Below are 21,113 nucleotides of genomic sequence, written 5' to 3'. Positions count from 1 at the left end.
AACGCATAGTTTTTGGCTCAGTCACTCACTTTTTTGTTTTTTTATATATAAATATACACATCCAGTTTTATATACATTTTATAACATATAATAAATTTGATGTACTGTTAAATAGTTAAATTCAAGATTCATAAAACTCGCCTCTCAGTTGGCTCCCCTTGCTTGCTTGTGCGATCTTCTAACAACCAGCTATCAGAAAATGCAACAGAAAATTGGAAAAACTGTGATGGAGAAATGGAGAGCTTCATCTCATATTCTTAGCTACGCCACAAAACCGCGTTTCCATCTCTGGTTAATGTCTAATTCTGAGAATTCAATTTCTCGATCGGGTTCAGGTGTTTCTTTTTCTCCACCTCTGACTTTTTTGTTTGACTTGTGTGTGTGGATGCGAGTGAATATTGTCGTGCAGGAGGGTTTGATGTGATAAAGTTAAGCAGGCAATGGAGATCATAAATTTGAGTGTTTCTATCTGATAGTTCGATACAATTTCCTGTTTAGTTTGTGAGAAAACGCTATCAATTTTATCTTAGCGCAAGAAGAGAGCTGAAATCGGTTGTAAGATATAAGTTTATGTGCATTCTTAATATCTGATGCTTACTTCACCCAAGAAAATGAGTATCTATATCTCTAACTGCTATCTTTTTGTTTTGTGGATTTCTGCGCTTTTCTGTTCAGTCGTAAAAGTGGTTCTCCTCTTTGATAAAAGGAAACGAATTATAATGAAATTTTGACAGTACTTTCTTATATTTAATCAAAATCTCTGGTTTTAATATCTGGTTTTTGGCATTACTCAGAGCGGGACTGCAAAACTCTCCAACCATGTACTGAACATCAAAATCGAATTCTTCGTACATCTTCTCATCATCGTAAAGATCATACCGGTCATGGTAAAACATTTGCAAAGCAGCAGTACAGATATTTTAGTTCAGTAGCTACGGAAATTCAGCGCAAACCTTCATTTTCTACTTTAAATTCTGATGATATTAGCTATTTTAAGGAAATATTAGGAGAGAAAAACGTAATTCAGGATGAAGATAGGCTTCAGGCTGCAAATACGGATTGGATGCAGAAGTACCGGGGCTCAAGTAAACTTCTACTCCAACCGAGGAGCACTGAGGAGGTCTACTTATTCTTTTCCCGGAATTTCTGCTCTTCTTTTTTTTGTTTATCTATTGCATTCTACGTGAGTTTCAATTTATTCTTGCAAACATGAGATGGATGGGATTCTGAGCTTGATGATGCATGCATGTTTGGTGTCAAAGGTCTACATCCTTAGACTTTGATGATTAAAAACCGAAGCTTGTGCTAGTAGTTGCTCATGTAGATTCACAAGGTTTCACATGTATCTATAAAAGTTGAAACTAATTCCTTTTATTTCACTTGGCAAATCACCTTGAAGGTGTAAAGTCGTGCATGATAAAGTTGACCTTGGTGTTGAGGTTTCTTAGGAAGTTCCAAGTTCAGATAATTTGTTATAGCACCTCTCTTTTTCCCCATAAATCACCTGAACCATCAATGATGTGATTACTTCAACAATCACCAGAGTCTTGGTGACAGAATGCCCACATGGATATTTTCCCTGTCTTCAATATTTGTGCAATGTTAAAAACAAATGAGATGTTTCACCTGAAATTCCTTACCATTTTTTCGATCACAGTTCTTGGGTCTATGATGGACAGCTTGCATATCAAACAATCACAATCATGCTGTTTCATGTTGGTAATATATTACGTCGTCAATTCACTAGGTTAAACTGTTTGCCTTACTGCCTGTCAACTAAATGCGCTTCTTATCTCTGTGACTAGATCATCGTGGTCTCTTTTTCCCCAATAACATTTAACATGCACTGCCTATTACTGAGTCTACTGTTTGCATTCTTGTCCATTTTCTTTTGCAGGTCTCTCAGATTCTTAAATACTGCAACTCTAGATGCTTGGCTGCCGTTCCTCAAGGTGGAAATACTGGTCTTGTAGGTGGAAGTGTTCCTGTTTTTGATGAGGTAAGATGGCTATTATGCCAAAATGACTCAGTTATTATTGACTCAAGGACGAAAAATTTATTGTGGACTTAGGACGGATAAGATATGGGTGAATTTCATTTAAAGTGCTAGAACCAAGAAAATTAGAAAGAAGTTGATGTGTGCTCTACTTGGGGATATGCTTTAGCCTGATTCAAATGGCAGAAGGATATCTATGTTGACTTGTAACTTGGCCGATTTTAATCAATTTATCTCTAGTTACAAACATGTTGGATACGAGCCGATTTAGGTTTACTAATTTTGCTACGATATAGCCATTGGAAGTTAAAACAGATGTTAATTAGAATCTTAGAGGTCAGACCTATTAAATAATGAATTATAACAAGTTTTTCAAAAGTTGAAGCTGATAAAAAAAGGACCAAATCCTGCTTTGACTTGTAATCAGTCTCCTAAAAAACTTAAGCCAATAAAACATGATCTAATCTATTATTTGTAAATACCCTCCAATACCATATTAAATAACCAATTTGCTTAAAAGTTTCAGTTGATAAGAAATGGTTCGATATATTATTTAAGACATGTCTTAGCCTTAGGAGGTTGTGAATGGAATTTCTGTCCAAACTCAACTCTTCTGCACCTCAAATTCTTGGAGCTTTTTTCTAAAGTTGGCCAATTTCATCACTTGTTAATACGTGTTGAATAGTTGAACCATACAGCTCTATGTATGTGTCACTGATGGACACATGACACAATCTCACCTACATGAACAAGCATGAAAAAACCAGGGGAAGTGATAATGCTAACAAACATTTAGTAGTTCAGTCTTAGCTGGATTTTGTTTATGAGAGTTAGAATACAATATCAATAATTGATTAGCCTGCATTTCTCATTAGTGTACTTTAGGACAATTAGTGACCAAGTTATGAGGATCACAAGGTCAAACCATGGAGTTGTCCTCCTTTTATAATTATTACGAACTTTTCCTTTATTCACTGCTAGATCTTCAAATTGTGCAAATCGGCCCATCAAGTCCTCTTCCGTTTTGCATGATCTCATTACTTGTTATTGAGCCTTCGTTCCTTCCTTGAGGTTGAATTCATGTGTTAACCTCACGTACAAGAGGATGAGTTAGAATATAATATGTATAACCTAAGCCTTTTCTATTAGTTAAACTTTTAGAACAATTACTCATCCAGCTCAACTATTTCATACTAATCATGCCTGATTTTCTTCAATTTTGGCTGGAGGTACTTTAATTTAAGCATGATTGTCTCCAACCCTGAATTTAATTGACTGAATTTTTGTTAACTTAATATAATTTGCTTTGCTAGATATGAAAAATGATAAATCTGGTCATAAATGTGCAGGTCATTATTAGCATTGGTTTGATGAATAAAATCATAGCTTTTGATCAGGTGTGTGTTTTCGTATCAATTTGAGCTTTCTTTGTTGGGTATCCTATTTATTTGTTTCTAGATGCTATCGGCTAAAGCATTTAACTGTTGCTTGACCTGTGTTTTTAAAAACTTAAGCTGTTCTCAGAAGAATTAAAAAAGAGATATTTTTCTCTTTTATTGTTAGATCATTGTCATAGCACTCTATTGCTTTTGCTGATAACTGTTGTATTATAAATTTCTTTTAAAGGGCTCCTTCAGTTCGTAACTTTTCTTGAAAGTTCTATATTAGAAATGGCATTCCCTTAAGCTAATATTCCTAATGTGAATATAAAAATATTTGCAACAGCTAACTGGATATACTATTATGTATGTCTTCCAGGTCAGTGGTATCTTAGTATGTGAAGCGGGATGCATATTGGAAAATCTGGTGTCTTTCCTGGACAACCAAGGGTACTTGTCTAGATAAGAAAATATTTTGTCTAATAACCTAGTTTATCTTTTCGACCATGTTCATGTGGTCATTGAAAAATTTAATTGTTGTATATAGAAATAATTGTGCTTTCATTCAGATTTATTATGCCACTGGACTTAGGTGCTAAAGGAAGCTGCCAAATTGGTGGAAATGTTTCAACTAATGCTGGTGGTTTGCGCCTTGTTCGATATGGTTCACTCCATGGCTCTGTACTTGGTAAGGACTGTCTTATCCATACTTCAAACTTTCTCCTTGGTTGTAAATGCCAGTATTATGCAGTCAGTACTGAAGATGCTATTCTTCTTCTTTTTCTTTGGATCATACAGGTATTGAAGCTGTTTTAGCAACCGGTCAAGTGCTGGACATGCTTGGCACTTTACGCAAAGATAATACTGGGTATGACTTGAAGCATTTATTTATAGGTACATGACAAATATTTTACACCATATAGATGTTTCTGTTTCTCATTGTAGTTCTCCAATACAATGTAGTTTCATGCATTTCTACTGTCACCTTTGCAGGAAGTGAAGGATCCTTGGGAATTGTAACCAAAGTTTCAATACTTACCCCTCCTAAGCTATCCTCAGTGAATTTAGCATTCCTTGCATGCAAAGATTATAACAGCTGCCAGGCATGATTTGTTTCCTCACTCTAATGTTCCTTCAGATGGCTTACAATTTATGCTAAATGGATCCTACAATATGATTACCAATATCATTGTTAAGCTGTTTAAGCCATTTACAAGGAGCCGCCTTCATCCCTCTCTCTCTCACTCTCTCTCTCTCTCTCTTTTTCAAACCATGTACGTGGGTAGCAGTATACCTTAGACCTTTTGTATAATTAAAAAAAAAAAGCAGATTATTGCTTCTCTGTGTAGTTGTACATTTACCCAAATTAGTTGTATATAAGTTCCTAGTTGCACTAGTAGATAACTTATGCAGAAGTATATTTATTTCATAGAAATGCGATGCAGTTTCTTGCTCACTTCATATTTCATGCTTCTGATGGGAAGCAAAAGTTTTTCTCCTAACATGTTCTCTTTTCTGTTTAGCAGAAACTTCTATTTGAAGCAAAGAGAAAACTCGGGGAGATTCTATCTGCTTTTGAATTTTTAGATGACATGTCAATGAGTTTGGTAAGTTTAAACAGACCACTTCTTTTCATTTAGGCCAGACATTATTCTCTGGTAATTTTAACATCTCAAACTTTAGTTTTTACTTCTACTGCTGTTCATGAAAACTTAATAGTTCCGGGTAAATGAGTGGCTCAATCATCAGATTGGCTTCTTTCTTAAGTTGGACTTGTCTTTTACTTGGAAACTTTTCGGTCATGGTTAGGATCATTTTTACTACATGCATTCAAGATCATCTCTTTTTGGATAAAGTATTAAAATAATTTCTTCATAATGTTGTCCTGTAAAATGTTCTTATTTGTAAGCTTTATGGATTATGGTATAGTTGCTTCGTCATGTACTTCATACTTGATTGCTTCTCGTAAGTTTAGTATTCATGCATCAGGTTCTCGATCGCTTAGAAGGTGCTCGGAATCCATTACCTTCCTCCACGGACAAGTTTTATGTTCTGATTGAGACAACAGGCAGTAATGAATCTTATGACAGGTATATTCTAGAAATTTATGCTGCAACAGAAATGCTTATCTTTGCTGTTTTAAATCATTGTTCTTATTTTGTATATGGGGAAATTTTAGATTTCAAGATCCCTGGCCTCCCAGATGCTCTTATTGCTGTATATCTTGGCTTGGACTTAACTGATCTTATTCACTTTGACTTTGTAAAGATTCAAAAATACTTTGGATTTCTACAGGGAGAAGCTTGAGGCCTTCCTACTTCGCTCCCTAGAAAGTGGCTTGATTTCAGATGGAGTAATTGCACAAGACTTGAACCAAGCATCCTCATTTTGGCGGATACGTGAGGTTTCCCATTTTGATTTAAGACATTTTAATTATGTATCTGCTGTTGGTCATTTTTCCCAAGGATAACTTGCAATTGATTGAAAGAAAATGTTTATTCATCTTTTCCCCATTTTATGTTGGCGTGAATAAAGTTTAGTGCATCTTTTAACTGGTGCAGGGTGTACCAGAAGCATTACAAAAGGCAGGTGCTGTTTACAAATATGACTTGTCTTTACCAGTCGAAAAAATATACGATCTTGTTGAGGACATGCGAGAAAGACTGGGTAAGCAACGTCTGGCTATTGTAATTTCTTTCTAGCCTCAAGGATAATGTTGAGGGATCCTATATATGGGCATTAGGTGCATATGTTATGAGGGGAAAGCTTTCAAGTATCCCTTCTAGAGCTGACATTGTTGCTTCTTTCTCCAAAATACTAGTTTCATGCTTGCAATCTGAAATTGTTTCATTTTTAGATTCCAAAATATGATTGTGCAATTTGTGACATTGTGTCATTGAAATTCGTAGGTGATTCGGTAAAAGTGGTTGGATACGGGCACCTTGGAGATGGGAATTTACATCTTAATATTTCTGCTCCGCAGTATGATAAAGCGGTAATTTCCAAATATACATTTTGAAGAGTAATTTACAAGTTTATTGACCTCGGTTGGTGTTGCAGCTTTTATCCCAAATTGAACCCTATGTTTATGAATGGACATCCAAGCACCGAGGCAGTATCAGCGCAGAACATGGCATAGGACTGATGAAAGCTAATAAAATCTTCTATAGCAAGTCACCTGACACTGTGAGTGTCTCAGGACTTCAGAATATTGTTTTTATTTGATTTGGTTGGTTTCCTAGAAGGAATTTTTGCGTTTGTATAAAATGTCTAAAATAGGAAAGCTCTCTGGACAGGTGCAAGTAATGGCTTCAATCAAGAAGCTGCTGGACCCCAATGGGATACTCAACCCTTATAAAGTTATTCCACATTCCCTCTGCTAGTGTAAATACAGGTAAGGAATTAGATCCTGAAATTTAATAGCGACTTTTATTACTATTTTGTAATTTCGTATGAAATATTTTTGAAGAAAGATAACTTGTGATTTATTTGAGTTGAGGGACAAAAAAACTAGCCAATCAGTTGTAACGCGGTATTTTTGTAAAGTGGAGCATTATATCTAAATATTATGTGGAGTACTTATTATAATCAATAAATAAGTGTTAATAAGAATTATGTTAATACCACTGTTTTTTGAATTTTACATTTCACAATTTGAACTTATTACTCAATTCAATTCAGTAACGAAATGATTTGGATCTTCTAACTGCATCACAATCAATTTGAATTGTAAGAGAATCTTAAAATCGATATTGAATCATGTGACTTAATTCAACTGTTACAATTCACTTGAATGCAGTTCAAACAATATTTAATCAAATATTTTGATGAGTTATTTGTATTTTCTTTGAAAACTATATATAAATGATAGTAAATTTTGATTAATGGACTATGTTTTGAATCTTACAATTTGATTCCATTTGTTTTGCGATTATCAATTAAAAAAATTATGATTTCAGTATCAATTTGAATCTTGATTCAAATACTATGTCTCCAACTGGTGAGATAATATTTTCCCAAGTACAGATGCTACTTTGCTAATTGCATATTTGAGATGTTATCTGGACAACTTCTCCCTTCCCTCTCAGCCCTCTTTCTAGCTGTCCATGTACTTTGATTTTCTTTTTCGTATGAACTTTTTCAAAAAAATTCTTTTCTATGTAAATTAGCATGTTGTGAAAGTGCTTTCGAGCCTCCGTTCAGGATGAAGGCACACTAGCTACAATTGGAGTAGCGTACCCCGTACAATTGTATTCATGCTTAAACAGATAGATGGTGAAGGATACCCAAGCCTCTCTCTGGTCCTTGTCCTTGTTTGTTGTTTTAACTCTCTTGTCTGTGGTCAACATGCACCTGATAGTTGATTATCATGATTCTCACGAGCATTTATGTGAGAATTGCATAAAATTAGTAAAGAATATTTGCTTTCCGCTATATTAGACTTCACTTTGGACGAAATCACTCGTAAGAGCATCGAATTGAAAAGCACTCTTAGAACAAGTGTTGGTTTTATGCCGTGGACACTTCCCTCATGTGAACTATCTCAGTATCCTTTTAGTGCAGGACATAGTTTATTTTTTAGCAAAAACATAGTGGCAGGGCTTTATTGATTTGCACTAGATAGGAAAATTTCTTCTAAAGCATTTCACTGCAAAAGGGTCGCTCCCCTTTTGTGGAAAGCGATGATGAGGTACTTGATCAAAAGTAATTTCCAACTGTCATTAGCAGTGAAAAGAATGTGATTTTTTTTTTTTTAACAATGATATTGTAATTTCATGTTTTGTTTTGGGAATGGGTTGGAACAAAACTGAGATGCTTCTAAGAGAGAATACCCCTGTTTTGGCAACAAGGATAATATTATTATTGCAATGGGATTGTTCCATTACCCAAAGATTGGAATATGCTAATCCTCATTAGTGAGGATTAGAGGGATTGAATAGCTGTAGGGCATATACCTGCCTAAAGAAGATGGAGAAAGAGAAACTGAAAAGCAAAGGTATTGATTAGTTAGACGGTGGACTGGTCTCCAACAGTGTTGAATTTTGTAGATAAGAAGGAACTTAGCATCAAAAATTAAAATCTTTTTGTATGAAGTGTGGAGCAAGCAGAAAGGTGCCTTCACCTTTCTCCATTATCAATTTTTTTTTTTTTTTAATATTAGTATACATTATCTTCTGATGGATGCCTTCTTTGTCAAAAAATTAACACCAAAATTGACTTAATCCTCATAATTTAATTAGATATTTGATAATTAAAAAGAAAGATAAATCAAATATTACAATTAACTACTATCAATTTATAATGTAATCACAAAAATAGCCTACTCTGCGTTTAGGTGTATGTAATATTTGAGTGGCTTCTTGTTAATAATTGTGAATTAGTGTTACGAAAATCTCACTTTATAATGACAATGGGCGAACTAACTAAAACAATGTAATAAATAGCAAGCTGGATGTTCCATAATCCGCTGTCGAAATTGAAAATCGTAATTATTTTTATATTTATGTGGATTAAAATATAAGATGTTCTAGTGTAATAATAAATTATATTTACTAAAAGTTGATAAAAGCATGATGCTTTTGATTCAACTCGTTGAGGTTTTCTCGGAGGCAAAAGAGTTGTTTTTGTCATTTAAGAAAAATGTGACCTCTTTTTATGTACAGATTTTTTTTTTTTATAAAAAAAATATTCAATTATGATAATTTTAATAGACAATATAAACAATTTTCTCTATTTTATTTCCTATAAAGTTTAGAATTATAATAACTTAAGATTAAAATTTATATATTTTGAAAATAATTATGTTTTATTTAAGTCATATAAATAATTAGGGAGAAAAATAATGAAATAAACACTTTTTGATTCTTAATTCCTAATTATAGGTAAAAGATATATTATTTGTCATTTTTTATGTTTACCCAAACAAACCATGAACAATTTTATTATTTTTTTTCAAATTTTTTTATTAATTTGGAGACTAAATTTGTAATGAAAAAAATTCATAGCTGAATTAACAATATAGCTCATAATTTAATAACTGAACTGATAATTTATCCTTATATTTATGATGTAATTATGAAATAATAATTTAATTTTAATAATATTTCATTGGCATATGTAGTATCTAACGACTATTTTATTAAAAAAAAATAGCACATGATTCATCTTAATTAATAGTTTCTACAAATCTAATTTATTTAAATTAGAATATGAAATTTTAAGCTGGAAATCTGTAGGAAACAAAAATTTAAACGTATTTTGTTCAAAAGAAAACTAGTTTGGGGAATTTATTAACGAGTGCCGCAAGAATACGACGTCGTTAAGGAAGCGGCCTTGTCAGTATAAAAATCCGCCTTGGCAATTGACAAGAAAAATGAGACCCTCCATAACTAATCCCCGATTAAATTACAGTGAAGAAGGATATTACACACATCTATTTACCTCTTAAACCGTCGCTTCCTCTCTTTGTCACTTTCATCAACCTCCTCATTTCACTCCTCTCTCTCTCTCTCTCTCTCTCTCGAAACCTTTCGGCTTCATCTTTTATTGTTTAAAGCGAAAGCATGACCAGCTCCTCCGCTGCCGCTCGCAAGGTTTGCTCTCGATTATCTTCTTTCCGTTACGTAGCCTTGGCTGTTCGTGTTCTGTGCGCGTACAACGCGTGTGTCGTCTGAGTTTTTTACTTTTGTTAATGGATTATCTGTTTCAATAGTATTGAATTTTGGTGTTTTCTAGACACTGAGTAAGATCGCTTGCAATCGGCTCCAGAAAGAGCTTGTAGAGTGGCAGGTCAACCCTCCCGCTGGTTTCAAACACAAGGTCACTGATAATCTCCAGCGGTACCTATTTCTATCTCTCTTTTCTCCTTAGGGTTTTTCTTTACGGTTAATATTGTTGGTCCTTCGTTTGGTTCCCGAGATAACTTAAGGACTGAAACGCCAAAACAAAGACAGATTTCGGGTCGTCTGTTCACGATGCCTAGGATTTAGGGAAAGGAATGTTTATAGAATACTGTCTTTGACTAACTGGAGTACTGCAGCTAGGCGGATTGGTAGTTGGGGCTGTTCTTTGATAAGTTCGAGTCTAGATTTAAGGAATTGAAAATTTATGGCTTCTCCGTTGATTTTTATGTTCGGAGTATGTTTATGTGATCGGATTCTTTCTTACATGCACCAATGTTTTATATCTCAATTGGTTTGGCTAATTGCATGTGTATGCATATATTTATAAAAGGTGGGTGATTGAAGTAAATGGAGCTCCAGGGACACTCTATGCTAATGAAACTTACCAACTTCAGGTCGATTTTCCTGAGCATTACCCTATGGAAGCCCCACAGGTTTATGTAAAATTATTGGACTCTGTATTACAACTTTCCCTTTTATGATTTGATTACTGATACATGTTTTTTGACACTCATGGTGCGGAATAGGTTATATTTCTTCATCCAGCTCCATTGCATCCGCATATTTATAGCAATGGTCATATTTGTTTAGGTAAATCACATGTTATCTTTCGCCCTGTCTATCTAAGCTTATTTGAGGATTGTTATCATAACCCGGTTTTTTGGAACTTTGCCACTAGATACTTGATAATTATGTTTTTGTGTCATGGTATTATCTCTTTATCTTATTGATTGTTGTTCATTCATATTTGGAAGTGGTGACCTTGCCCCTGGATCTTTCTGGCTACCAATCATTGGCTCTAATTTTCCATCTAGTCTCTTAAGAAATTTCTTTTTCAATACGGGAATGGGACACTCTTGGTCTTCACGATTGCATAATTTTTCACCTTGTTCTCTTGTCCTCCTTAATATATCATGTCCATGTCACTTAATCCAGATTTGGAGGACATGGAAATAGATTAAGGTCAAACTTTAACCTTTTAATTTTCTTGGCTGGTAGATAAATAAGAAGTTATGCAAATAACTAGCAAAACAATTTTTCTGTGGCTTTGATCCACTTGTGGAAAAATTCTCTTATTTGGTTTTTCATGATCTTTAATTGATAGGCAAGCTGATTGACTGGATCCTGAAGTGGCCAACAAATCATGGATAACTAAATGCTTAGGAAATTAAATTGCCCAGACGTTGTTCCTCACCAACGTGCTTATGACTTGTTTTTCTTTTGGAGGGGGTGGCAAAACTGCTCCTAAAGAAAGCATGAAGTTTGCTGGCACCCAGCAATCTTTCTAACAACCCATAAATTCTTCATTTTGATGGCAGGATGTCTCTCATGGCATCCCACGTAACTGCACATCCACTCCCTTGCGTGCATGTCCTTTAGAAAAGAAAAAATTGTATGGGCAAGTATTAGCCAAATGAAAATGCTTCTATCTCGCACCAAATAGGCCTGTATTTAATTGGCTCCCTAATTGCATTTAATGGCAGGCTGACTAGAATAAATTCTCTTTTACTTTTGTAGTCGTTCTTTTTGGATCATTACCTTATTTCCTTATTTTCAATTTCTTTATTGTTCTAGTTTGTAGGTTTGTTATTTTTGTTATGCTGTTTTCTCTCTTTATCTATAGTTTCATATATCTCTTTTGTGCTTTTTGTCTAAAATGGTTAGAACTCAGCTATTCTCTTTACTCTTTTTATCTTCTCTTTGATTTCCCTGCTCTATCTAGAATGCTTCTTTGGAAATTGATCTGAATTGTAGACTACGGGATTACATAGCTCCTTCTTCTTCCCTTTGCATTCTCCATTTTATGGTCTCTTTAGATTTTCCTGTATGGCCCCTTTATTTGGTTTGATTATGTAGACATGAGATTATATACCTTGTTGACCTTTACGACTCCGTTCCATTCCTTTGTATGAGATCCCAATTAGGGTGCACCAAGGAACAACTACAGCTAGTTTGGAAGTTCTCTCTTTATGGAATAGAAGTCCCATGTTGCCAATTTCTAACTGTATAGTAGAGACACATTAGGTGGGTGATCATGAAGATTTAGTGGAGGCTCAACAGACATAAGATCGTCAAGATGTGTGTGAACACCAATAGAGTGTAGCAAGGATCTTTGGCTTCACTTTGAAAACTCAAGTCCATGTGATGCAAACTTGTGAAGAAGCATGTCTTTAATTAAAAGATGATGCTGCCAGCTTCTTTTGGGGTGACAGCCACCCCCTATTTGGAGTAAATGAATGGATTTCAGAATGACCTAGTTTAATTTATTTTTTTTCAGTTTCCTCGAAAAGAAAACTATGTAAATAAGTCAAATTTGTTATCAAGTCTGGAACATTTGACATTTGTTGTAGCTTAATATGGTGGTCCATCCAGATTATTCAGCCCATAATATTTTGATAACATGTTAAATTAAATCGTTGCCATATTAACAGTCCTCTAGCTGATAATTGATCACAATTAGTTGAGAATTGGCCAGTTACTTACAGGATATACAAGATACTATCCTTATGGAGTTTGCTATTATGAGCACTGACTTCTCTTGATTAAAAGTAGTTAACTTTGTTAAATTGCTATTGAGGTGACAAGTTCTGCAATAGGTGATTAAGTTGGTGACTTTTTATGACAACTACTTTGTGTTTTATTATTCTATTGAGTAGATGATGAGGCAATTATTCATCGTATCTGAAGTAGAATCTAAAAATTTCAGTTTCCTGACAGTTTGAAGAATATGATGAAGATTCAACATGTGTTATGTCTCTTTGGGGGAGGATTATTAGAAAAATACGTTTGAACTTTCACTACAGAGCTCATGTGTAAAATGTTTGGTCCTGCTTGGTTGGATGTATTGAAGATATGCAACTAAAGTTTAGTGGTGATTTCCGGTTTAGTGAGACTAGTGAACAACAATGACTTTTCAGTTCAGTGAGGTAGGCAGATGATAAGGCTTTGGGAAACAAACATGAAGTTGAGATCCGTGTTTCATTATTTTGTAACTTCATTATTGACATTATTTACATTTAGGCCTGGGAGTCACTATCTGCAAACTTGCATGTGTGTGTGCACACAAATGCACAGAAGTAGGTTTCTGTTTCCTCCTGAAGTAATTTTATTGGGATGGTTTTATGACTAGTGACCCTATGTCTTTATTTTTGATGCTACATATATTATATTTTCTCTTACACGCAGTTTATTTCTTTTCTGCTGGTTTGCTATAAGCCTTCAATTATATATCTTGCATCCAGACTTCCATGAAGTCATCTAATATGTTTATATCCTGTCTAGATATCTTATACGATTCATGGTCCCCTGCAATGACTGTTAGTTCGATCTGTATCAGTATTCTGTCCATGCTATCAAGCTCAACTGCGAAGGTTTCAGTCCATATTTTGATGAATCTTTCAATACCTTTTCTGTTTCAAGCTTTATTTATATACACTTAATCATTGAAAGAATACGTATTTTTCTGTATAAACTATTTTCATGATCACTGTTGATATGACTAAATACTGTTGATGATAAGATTATAAATTAGAGGAAACTGAAACATAGTTTGATGCATCTTGACCCTTGCTTTCAGCAACGACCTGAAGACAATGACCGCTATGTAAAGAACTGTAGAAATGGGAGATCCCCTAAGGAGACCCGATGGTGGTTCCATGATGACAAAGTTTGATAATCCAAGTATCTTCCTGCAAGTAGTTGAAGTAAATTAGAATAGGGGGTTTCCATTTCAGAAGAGATGGAGAGGAAAAAGAAGCATGGTTTATGAGGAGAATTAACTTGCAAATGGCAATGACTGTTATTTGTAAAGGAAGAGATATACTTTATGTAAGAAACAAACTCACTCTGGTCTTGGTGGTTAACCCACGAGACTTAACTTCTGCTGCCTACAAAGAATGAAGTTCTTGAATATTTGTCTCTCCCCTTTTTTTTTTTTTTTTTTTTTTTTTTTCCGTTTTTTCATACAAAACTTCTAAAGACATTCTGGTTTTGATTGGAAGCTCTGAGGATCAGCGAATCAGTGAGTTACTCTTTTTTTATTTGGTTTGGTCCTTGTAATTCTTGTATTATTGAGAAAAAAAAAAAAAAAAAAAAGGGTGTCATATATAATTTGTGCCTGGCGAAGCAGCAGGGCGATGGGACCCAAACTGCGTATCTTTAAGGGGTGGCCGTTAGTCCGGCCATGACTTTCTTTGGCCCAAACTGGGTAATCTGGACCTCTCCATGCTCAACAATGCATCTGCCCAGTGTTACTCTTGTCTGCAATTTTGCATGTTTATGTTTTTCGCTTGTCCGAGCTTAATGTTGTGGAAAATTTGAGCTCAAAATGTTAATGACAGGTCAATCATGGCAACATCAAAGAATTTTTTTAAAATAATTGAGAGCAGGAGAAAAGGATGATTTCTTCATAGATAACAAGTGATTTCGAATTTTAAATGGAAACATTTTGAAAAAAAATGTCCTAATATACGTAATTTAAATTGTATATTTATTGTTTGTTATTCATGTTTAATTATAGTACTTAACTGGAGGACAAAGAGACAACCATTTCCCCTCTTACATAGAAAAAACTCTTGGAAGAAATATATATATATATATTGGAAATATAAATTTAAAAGAGGGAGGAGATATAAAACGGCGTCGTTGAACGTCTTGAGTGGACATCGAACAGTGACCTTGTCAGCACGAAAAATCGGTTAGACAATTGACGAGGATGAGATCCCCATAAATAATGCTGACTAAATAATATTGCACAGTAAAAAAGGATATGGTGGGGAACACAAAGTAGTCATCTCCTCATAAACCGTCGTTGCTTCTCTCTGTCTCCTTCGTCAACCTCCTCCTTTTACTCTCTCCCTCCTTCCGTCCCCCTCTCTCTCAAATTTTCTTCTTCATTTTCTGATTGTTTGTAGCGAAAGCATGACCAGCCCTTCCGCCTCCGCCTCTACTCGCAAGGTATGCTCTCAGTTCGTTTCCCTGCGTTATATAGACCTGCCTCTCTGTGGTGTTCTTTGCGTAACATACGCCTCTGTTATTTCAGTTTCTCCACGTTGATGGATTCTGTGTTTTAAGAGTATTTAAATTGGGTGGTTTTTCAGGCACTGAGTAAGATCGCTTGCAATCGACTCCAGAAAGAGCTCCTTGAGTGGCAAGTCAACCCTCCCGCTGGCTTCAAACAAAAAGTTACCGATAATCTCCAGCGGTACCTCTTCTTCTCGCTTTCGTTCTCTCTGTTTAGGGATTTTCTTTTGTTTTCTTGATTATCGGCCTTACATTGAGAAGACTGACAGAAACGAGAAAACTGTGAAGATTTCGGATCTTCTGCTTACGACTTGGATTTCTTGACCAGCAGTTGTTTTTTTTTTCCCCCCTTTTTTGTTGTCTTTACTAAGCGGTGGAACTGGCGAATTGAGTTGAGACAGCTCCTTGTTATGCTTTGGTTTAGATTTAGGAAACTGATACTCTCCTTTTTTTCATCGTTGCTTTTTTTGTTTCGAATGCGTTTATTTTGATCGGAATCTCACTTAGATGTTTAAGTCTTTTCGCATCAATTGTTTTGGTTAATTTATACTGCGTTGATGGAAGGTGGATTATTGAAGTAAATGGAGCTGCAGGAACACTGTATGCTAATGAAACCTACCAACTTCAAGTTGATTTTCCTGAGCATTATCCTATGGAAGCCCCACAGGTTTGCTATAAAATCATCAGAGACTATAATTATCTTTCTAATCTTCCTTTTAAGATTTGCATACTGATATATGATTTCTGACAATTTTTGGTGGGGGAAACAGGTTATATTTCTTCATCCAGCTCCACTGCATCCTCATATCTATAGCAATGGTCATATTTGTTTAGGTAACCACATTTTATGTTTCATCCTGTATTATCTAATTTTTTATGTACTTACAATTAGCATATTTGAGCATGGCCGAATTAGCATACCTACTTTGCTTGAAAAATTGGTATGAGATATCTGATAACTAAATACATCATAATATTATTGTGGTTGCTAGATTCTATTCACTCGTTTTTGAAAGTGATGGCCTTGGCCTCCAGTATTTCCCCATTACCGTTGTTACCTCAGATTTTTCTCTTTAATGTGAGGTCAGCAGTTGCTGTCTTTCTTTCAGATTTTTCTCCTCTTGTCCTCTTTTTATTAAGCAATATACCACATATTGTCTTTTCTTACTGGATGAAATTTCATCCTTTCGAATTGGCAACTATACAGATCATGGAGTTGTTAACTAGCAATTCGATATCTGAGACTCTATTGCCTGTCAGAAAAATGCTTTTCTTTGTTTCTGATAATATTTTTGAGGCTTGAAATGAAGGCCAGTTGAGTTGATTCTTTTCACTTTTTCTGAAGTGCAAACTATGCAAACATTTTCACCATGAACTTATTACCAAGTCCAGAAAATACTTGTCCCTGTTATCATCATCAGAACTACTTACCATATTAGCAGTTCTCTAACCGTTAAATAAGGTGAGAACTGAACTAGTTATTAATTGGATAAGACACAGGATATTAATTGAAGGTTGTTAAGTTTCCATTGAGATTACAAGGCTTACAGCAATGGTGCATTAAATTTGCAACTGTTTCTGAAAACTTGGTTGTGTTGAATTGTTCTATTAAATGGTCATAGGAAGATTTCAATTTTTTTTATTCCTAGTGAAATTTAGGGCTGAAATATTTTAATATCCCGGAAGTTTGAAGAATATCTTTGCCTGGAAGGTTTAATGGCTATAGTGCCTTTTGGCTAAGAACTATTAGAAAAATGTTTGTTTTTGTACTTTAAATGGTTATTTGTGAATGTTTGGTATGGTTTGGTGCAATGGGTTGAAGACATGTAACTACAGGTTAGTATCGGTTCCAATTTAATGAGCTTACTGAATAACGACAAAATTTTAGTTCAGTGAGATAGTAGAATGAGAAGACTTCAGAAAATGAGCATTGAATTACTAAGCCTGTGTTTTATTGTCTTCTAACTTACTTTTCAAAAGGTTAACCTAGGAAATTATGTTATTTATCTTTTGTTTCGAGAATGGCAAATATATGTGCATGTATGCATAAATATACAGAAAAGTGAAAAAGAAAGAGCACAAGTATACACAGAAGTAAAAAAGAAAGACTGCCAGCTTCTGATTTCCATCATCTGGAGTTCTTGTTATGGTGTTATGACTTTTAACCTATCTAGCTTACCTTTGGAAGCTATTTAATTTATTTATTTATGCAACTGAGGTTACACGACTTATATATTTTTCTGTTATGCACTTTATATGCCTTTGGTTGTTGTAGTATAAGACTTCAATTATATATCTTGCGTCCAGATTTACATCTAATATGCCCCTTATCCCATCTAGATATCTTGTATGATTCATGGTCTCCGGCAATGACTGTTAGTTCTATCTGCATCAGCATTCTCTCCATGCTATCAAGCTCAAGTGCCAAGGTTTGGGTCCACAACTAACTCTATTATGTTGATTATTAATTGTTGCACCTCTAATGTGCCTTTGGATAAATATTGATCATAAGATCGTAAATAAGAGGAGAGAGAACCTGAACCTTTCTGTAACCTCAGGCATAATCTGTTGCATCTGATCTTACTTGCAGAAACGCCCTGAAGACAATGACCGTTATGTGAGGAACTGTAGAAATGGAAGATCTCCTAAGGAGACCCGTTGGTGGTTCCATGACGACAAAGTTTAATAACCCAAGCACCTCATGTCGTCATTAGTTCAAATAATTAGATTAGACAGCGTGATATTTTAGAGGGAATGGAAACAAGAACAAGAAAAAGCATTCTGAAATTCGTGTGTGGAGAATGCTTGGTAACTCAGATGGTAAGAACTGTTAATCGTGAAGGAAGAGAGATTTTCTGTAAGAAACAAAATTCAATTGGTCTTTTGTGGTTTATCCCAAATGAGACTGTCTCCGCCGCACTGTAAGCACAGAGAATGAAGTCTCTGAATCTCTATTTTTCCAGTGTTGTTTTTTACAAACATTTTGAGTTCTGATTTTGATTGTTAGCTGAGTGTCAATTCAGAAACAGTACTGTACTATTGGGGAAAGAAAGGTTGTTCCATGTGCTGGCTGGAACTTAAATTTGATCTGGGGGTAGGGTCCAGAAATTTTAGAGGACCTCTTCTGTCTTGCCTTTTTCTTTTTTTTTTTTTTTCCTCTCTCGGGTTGGGGTTGGGACCGCATAATATATATCTATATATATATATATATACATATATTTGGGTAAAGTGGGGCATTACATATTGACTGGACTACGGAGTTGCCCATGCTCAATAATGCATGTGTCGCAGGAGCCAGGCTAGCCTTGTCTACAAAAAAAAAAACATCCAATATTCTTTTTTCTTTTAAAAGAAATTAAATTTCATCATATTATTTTCATTTCAATTTTCTCAATTCAATTTTAAAAAATAAAAATTGAAAAACAATATCATGCATGGAAACCCATTTGCATTTTTCTTTTCTCTTTTGTTTTTGTATAACGAGGAATTTTTTTTTTTTTCTTTCTTTATTACCCTTTTCTAACTTCTATAAATGAAAAAAATAAAAACTATTACAACTAGAAATATTAAATAGAAACTAGTCGTGGTCGCCTCGTCCCAGTTTTGATCTACCACATATACAATTATATATGTGTACATATAGAAATGTAGAACTATAAAAAAAAAAAAAATAATATAGCAAACGAATAATTCACTTCCTAGTCAAAATAAAAAATGAATATTGTGTAAATCTTCAACCCCCTCCACAAGCCATCCGTGTGAAATTTTGCCACCTGGCCGGACATCTAACTTTCCATCCTTGACTTTCGCATTGCAAACTTTTTGTCTTCATCCATTTGTCCGATACATTGTATCTTCTTATCATCACTGTCCTGGAGTTGAAGCTATCAAGGCCAAGAGACACAATGGCCGAGTTAACTCACCGAAGAATCAAGACCAACGGGATCTACATACACGTAGCAGAGCAAGGGACAGGACCTCAGCTCGTTTTATTGCTCCATGGTTTCCCGGAGCTCTGGTATTCATGGCGCCATCAGATCAGCTTCTTAGCTAACCATGGCTACCATGTCGTTGCTCCTGATATGAGAGGCTATGGCGACTCGGATGCTCCACTCTGTCCCAGCTCTTATACTTCGCTTCACCTTGTTGGTGACCTTATCGGCCTGCTTGACCATTTTGGCCAACAGAAGGTCCTTCTCTAAATCTTTCCTTATATACACAACAGTATATAGATACCCACATACATATGTATATATATATATATAAATCTGGGTATATATTCTGATGTGTGTCGTAGGCTTTTGTGGTTGGACATGACTGGGGAGCAATTGTGGGTTGGCATCTAAGCTTGTTCAGGCCTGACAGAGTGAAGGGAGTCATCTCATTGTCTGTTCCATACTTTGAGAGAAACCCAGATGTTAAATTTGTCGAAAATTTCAGACAAGCTTATGGAGATGGCTTCTATATCTGTCAGTTTCAGGTACATCTCCCTCGCTTGTGAGTCTATACGTGTGTGTGTATATATATATATATATATATATATGCGTGTATATTGTTGCGCAATGTGACCAATTTAACCAGGAAAACGAAGTACGAAAATAAATGATGAATTCCAATTTTATTTAACCTTCATTTATTCTTATCTAAAAGTTAGATGGACTACAATTATCTTCTAAGAACCAACTTTTTAATCACTATAAGAAAAAAATCAGTTACCCATTAAAAATTGTCAGACATTCTAAAAGTAACAAATATATCAGCTATACTGGTACAATTACATACAAAAAGAAAAAGGAAGAGGAAGACCATAGAATTACAATGTGATATCTCGCTTGCTTGGTCATATGTGAAAATGTAATATTTCTTGGTATTTAATTTGAAGTTGGTGTGTTTGAGCAGGAAGCGGGAAGAGCAGAGAAGGCATTTGCAAAGTATGATTGTTTGACAGTGCTGAAGAAGTTCTTGCTGATAAACAAGACAGATCTTCTGATAGCTCCGCCGGGCATGGAGATCATTGATTACTTGGAGATGCCATCTTTACCATCTTGGATCAAAGAGGAAGAAATCCAGTTTTATACTGATAAGTTTAAGGAATCTGGATTTACTGGTCCTCTCAATTACTATCGAGCCTTCGATTTGTAAGTTTAAATTTTAATTTCTTTTTCTAAAAATTTCTCTTTAGTTTTTAACCAATGAGATCGTCCCTCTTTTTTCTTGCCTCATAAATGCATCTATCTGTTCTTGTATGTGCTCAATCTTAGAGATATCAAGTGATTATTCACGTATATGCTCGGCCTCGAGGGTATTTTTCTGTTGTTTTATGTTTGTTGTCTCTATATTTTTACATGTATTACAGGAATTGGGAACTTCTTGCACCATGGCAAGGGTCAAAAATTTCAGTTCCAGCAAAGCTAATACTTGGTGACAAAGACATAAACATTGAAGCTACAAGAAGATATACCACAGGGGATGTATTGAAGAACCTTGTGCCCGAACTGGAAGTGGTTTTTCTAGACGGACACCATTTTATCCAACAAGAGAAACCTCAACAAGTCTCCCATGAAATTCTCTCATTCCTCAACAAAATTCCTTAGAAGGAGAGAGTACTCTTTCCATGTCATTCAAAGTCTCATATTATGTTTGGTTTGGCTTGAGTCCAACCTTTGTATCTTTATTTTTGATTTGGGACAAAATTTAATTCCTAAAAGTACTGAGATCTTTATAGTTTTTAAATATATTTTCTTAAGATTATAATGCATTATCTTCTTAGTTATTAATCATTACTAGTCAATCAGTATAATATTCAAAACTGAT

The 21,113-nt window shown here is 34.9% G+C and overlaps 4 protein-coding genes across 6 annotated transcripts; all 4 read left to right on the top strand.

Annotated features, from left to right (window-relative positions):
* Positions 1-91: 91 nt before the first annotated feature.
* On the top strand, positions 92-6,996 carry D2HGDH (FAD-linked oxidases family protein). 2 transcript variants are annotated; one of them, XM_022052420.2, is made up of 15 exons: positions 92-335; positions 795-1,120; positions 1,898-1,999; positions 3,346-3,393; positions 3,755-3,825; positions 3,945-4,063; positions 4,174-4,269; positions 4,369-4,478; positions 4,902-4,982; positions 5,365-5,465; positions 5,671-5,779; positions 5,937-6,042; positions 6,285-6,370; positions 6,436-6,561; positions 6,672-6,996. In XM_022052420.2, exons 1-15 carry the CDS (start codon positions 200-202, stop codon positions 6,756-6,758), a joined length of 1,704 nt encoding a protein of 567 aa, XP_021908112.1. In that variant the 5' UTR covers positions 92-199; the 3' UTR covers positions 6,759-6,996. The 2 variants fall into 2 exon arrangements, with proteins under 2 accessions (XP_021908112.1, XP_088073505.1); XM_088217379.1 differs by lacking the exon at positions 92-335 and adding an exon at positions 1,658-1,719 and having other exon boundaries at positions 982-1,120.
* Positions 6,997-9,762: 2,766 nt separating this feature from the next.
* Positions 9,763-14,197, top strand: LOC110822179 (putative ubiquitin-conjugating enzyme E2 16). The gene is made up of 6 exons (XM_088217376.1): positions 9,763-9,968; positions 10,111-10,214; positions 10,609-10,711; positions 10,805-10,868; positions 13,560-13,648; positions 13,855-14,197. The coding sequence occupies exons 1-6, from the start codon at positions 9,939-9,941 to the stop codon at positions 13,948-13,950; spliced, it is 486 nt and encodes a 161-aa protein (XP_088073502.1). The 5' UTR covers positions 9,763-9,938; the 3' UTR covers positions 13,951-14,197.
* An 822-nt stretch (positions 14,198-15,019) lies between these two features.
* LOC110822177 (putative ubiquitin-conjugating enzyme E2 16) lies at positions 15,020-18,417 on the top strand. Of its 2 annotated transcripts, XR_015818282.1 has the most exons (7): positions 15,020-15,233; positions 15,377-15,480; positions 15,864-15,966; positions 16,070-16,133; positions 16,292-16,382; positions 17,640-17,728; positions 17,890-18,417. XR_015818282.1 is itself a non-coding variant. In XM_022052195.2 (6 exons), exons 1-6 carry the CDS (start codon positions 15,198-15,200, stop codon positions 17,983-17,985), a joined length of 492 nt encoding a protein of 163 aa, XP_021907887.1. In that variant the 5' UTR covers positions 15,025-15,197; the 3' UTR covers positions 17,986-18,417. The 2 variants fall into 2 exon arrangements, 1 of the variants encoding a protein (XP_021907887.1); XM_022052195.2 differs by lacking the exon at positions 16,292-16,382 and having other exon boundaries at positions 15,025-15,233.
* A 669-nt stretch (positions 18,418-19,086) lies between these two features.
* Positions 19,087-21,057, top strand: LOC110822142 (alpha/beta-Hydrolases superfamily protein). The gene is made up of 4 exons (XM_022052155.2): positions 19,087-19,489; positions 19,597-19,779; positions 20,199-20,437; positions 20,656-21,057. Exons 1-4 carry the CDS (start codon positions 19,205-19,207, stop codon positions 20,891-20,893), a joined length of 945 nt encoding a protein of 314 aa, XP_021907847.1. The 5' UTR covers positions 19,087-19,204; the 3' UTR covers positions 20,894-21,057.
* The last annotated feature ends 56 nt before the right edge of the window (positions 21,058-21,113 follow it).

This window comes from Carica papaya, chromosome 4 (assembly GCF_054855325.1).
Source record: "Carica papaya isolate Zhongbai chromosome 4, ASM5485532v1, whole genome shotgun sequence".
Lineage (NCBI taxonomy): Eukaryota > Viridiplantae > Streptophyta > Magnoliopsida > Brassicales > Caricaceae > Carica > Carica papaya.
This window is presented reverse-complemented; position numbering and strand designations above follow the sequence as displayed.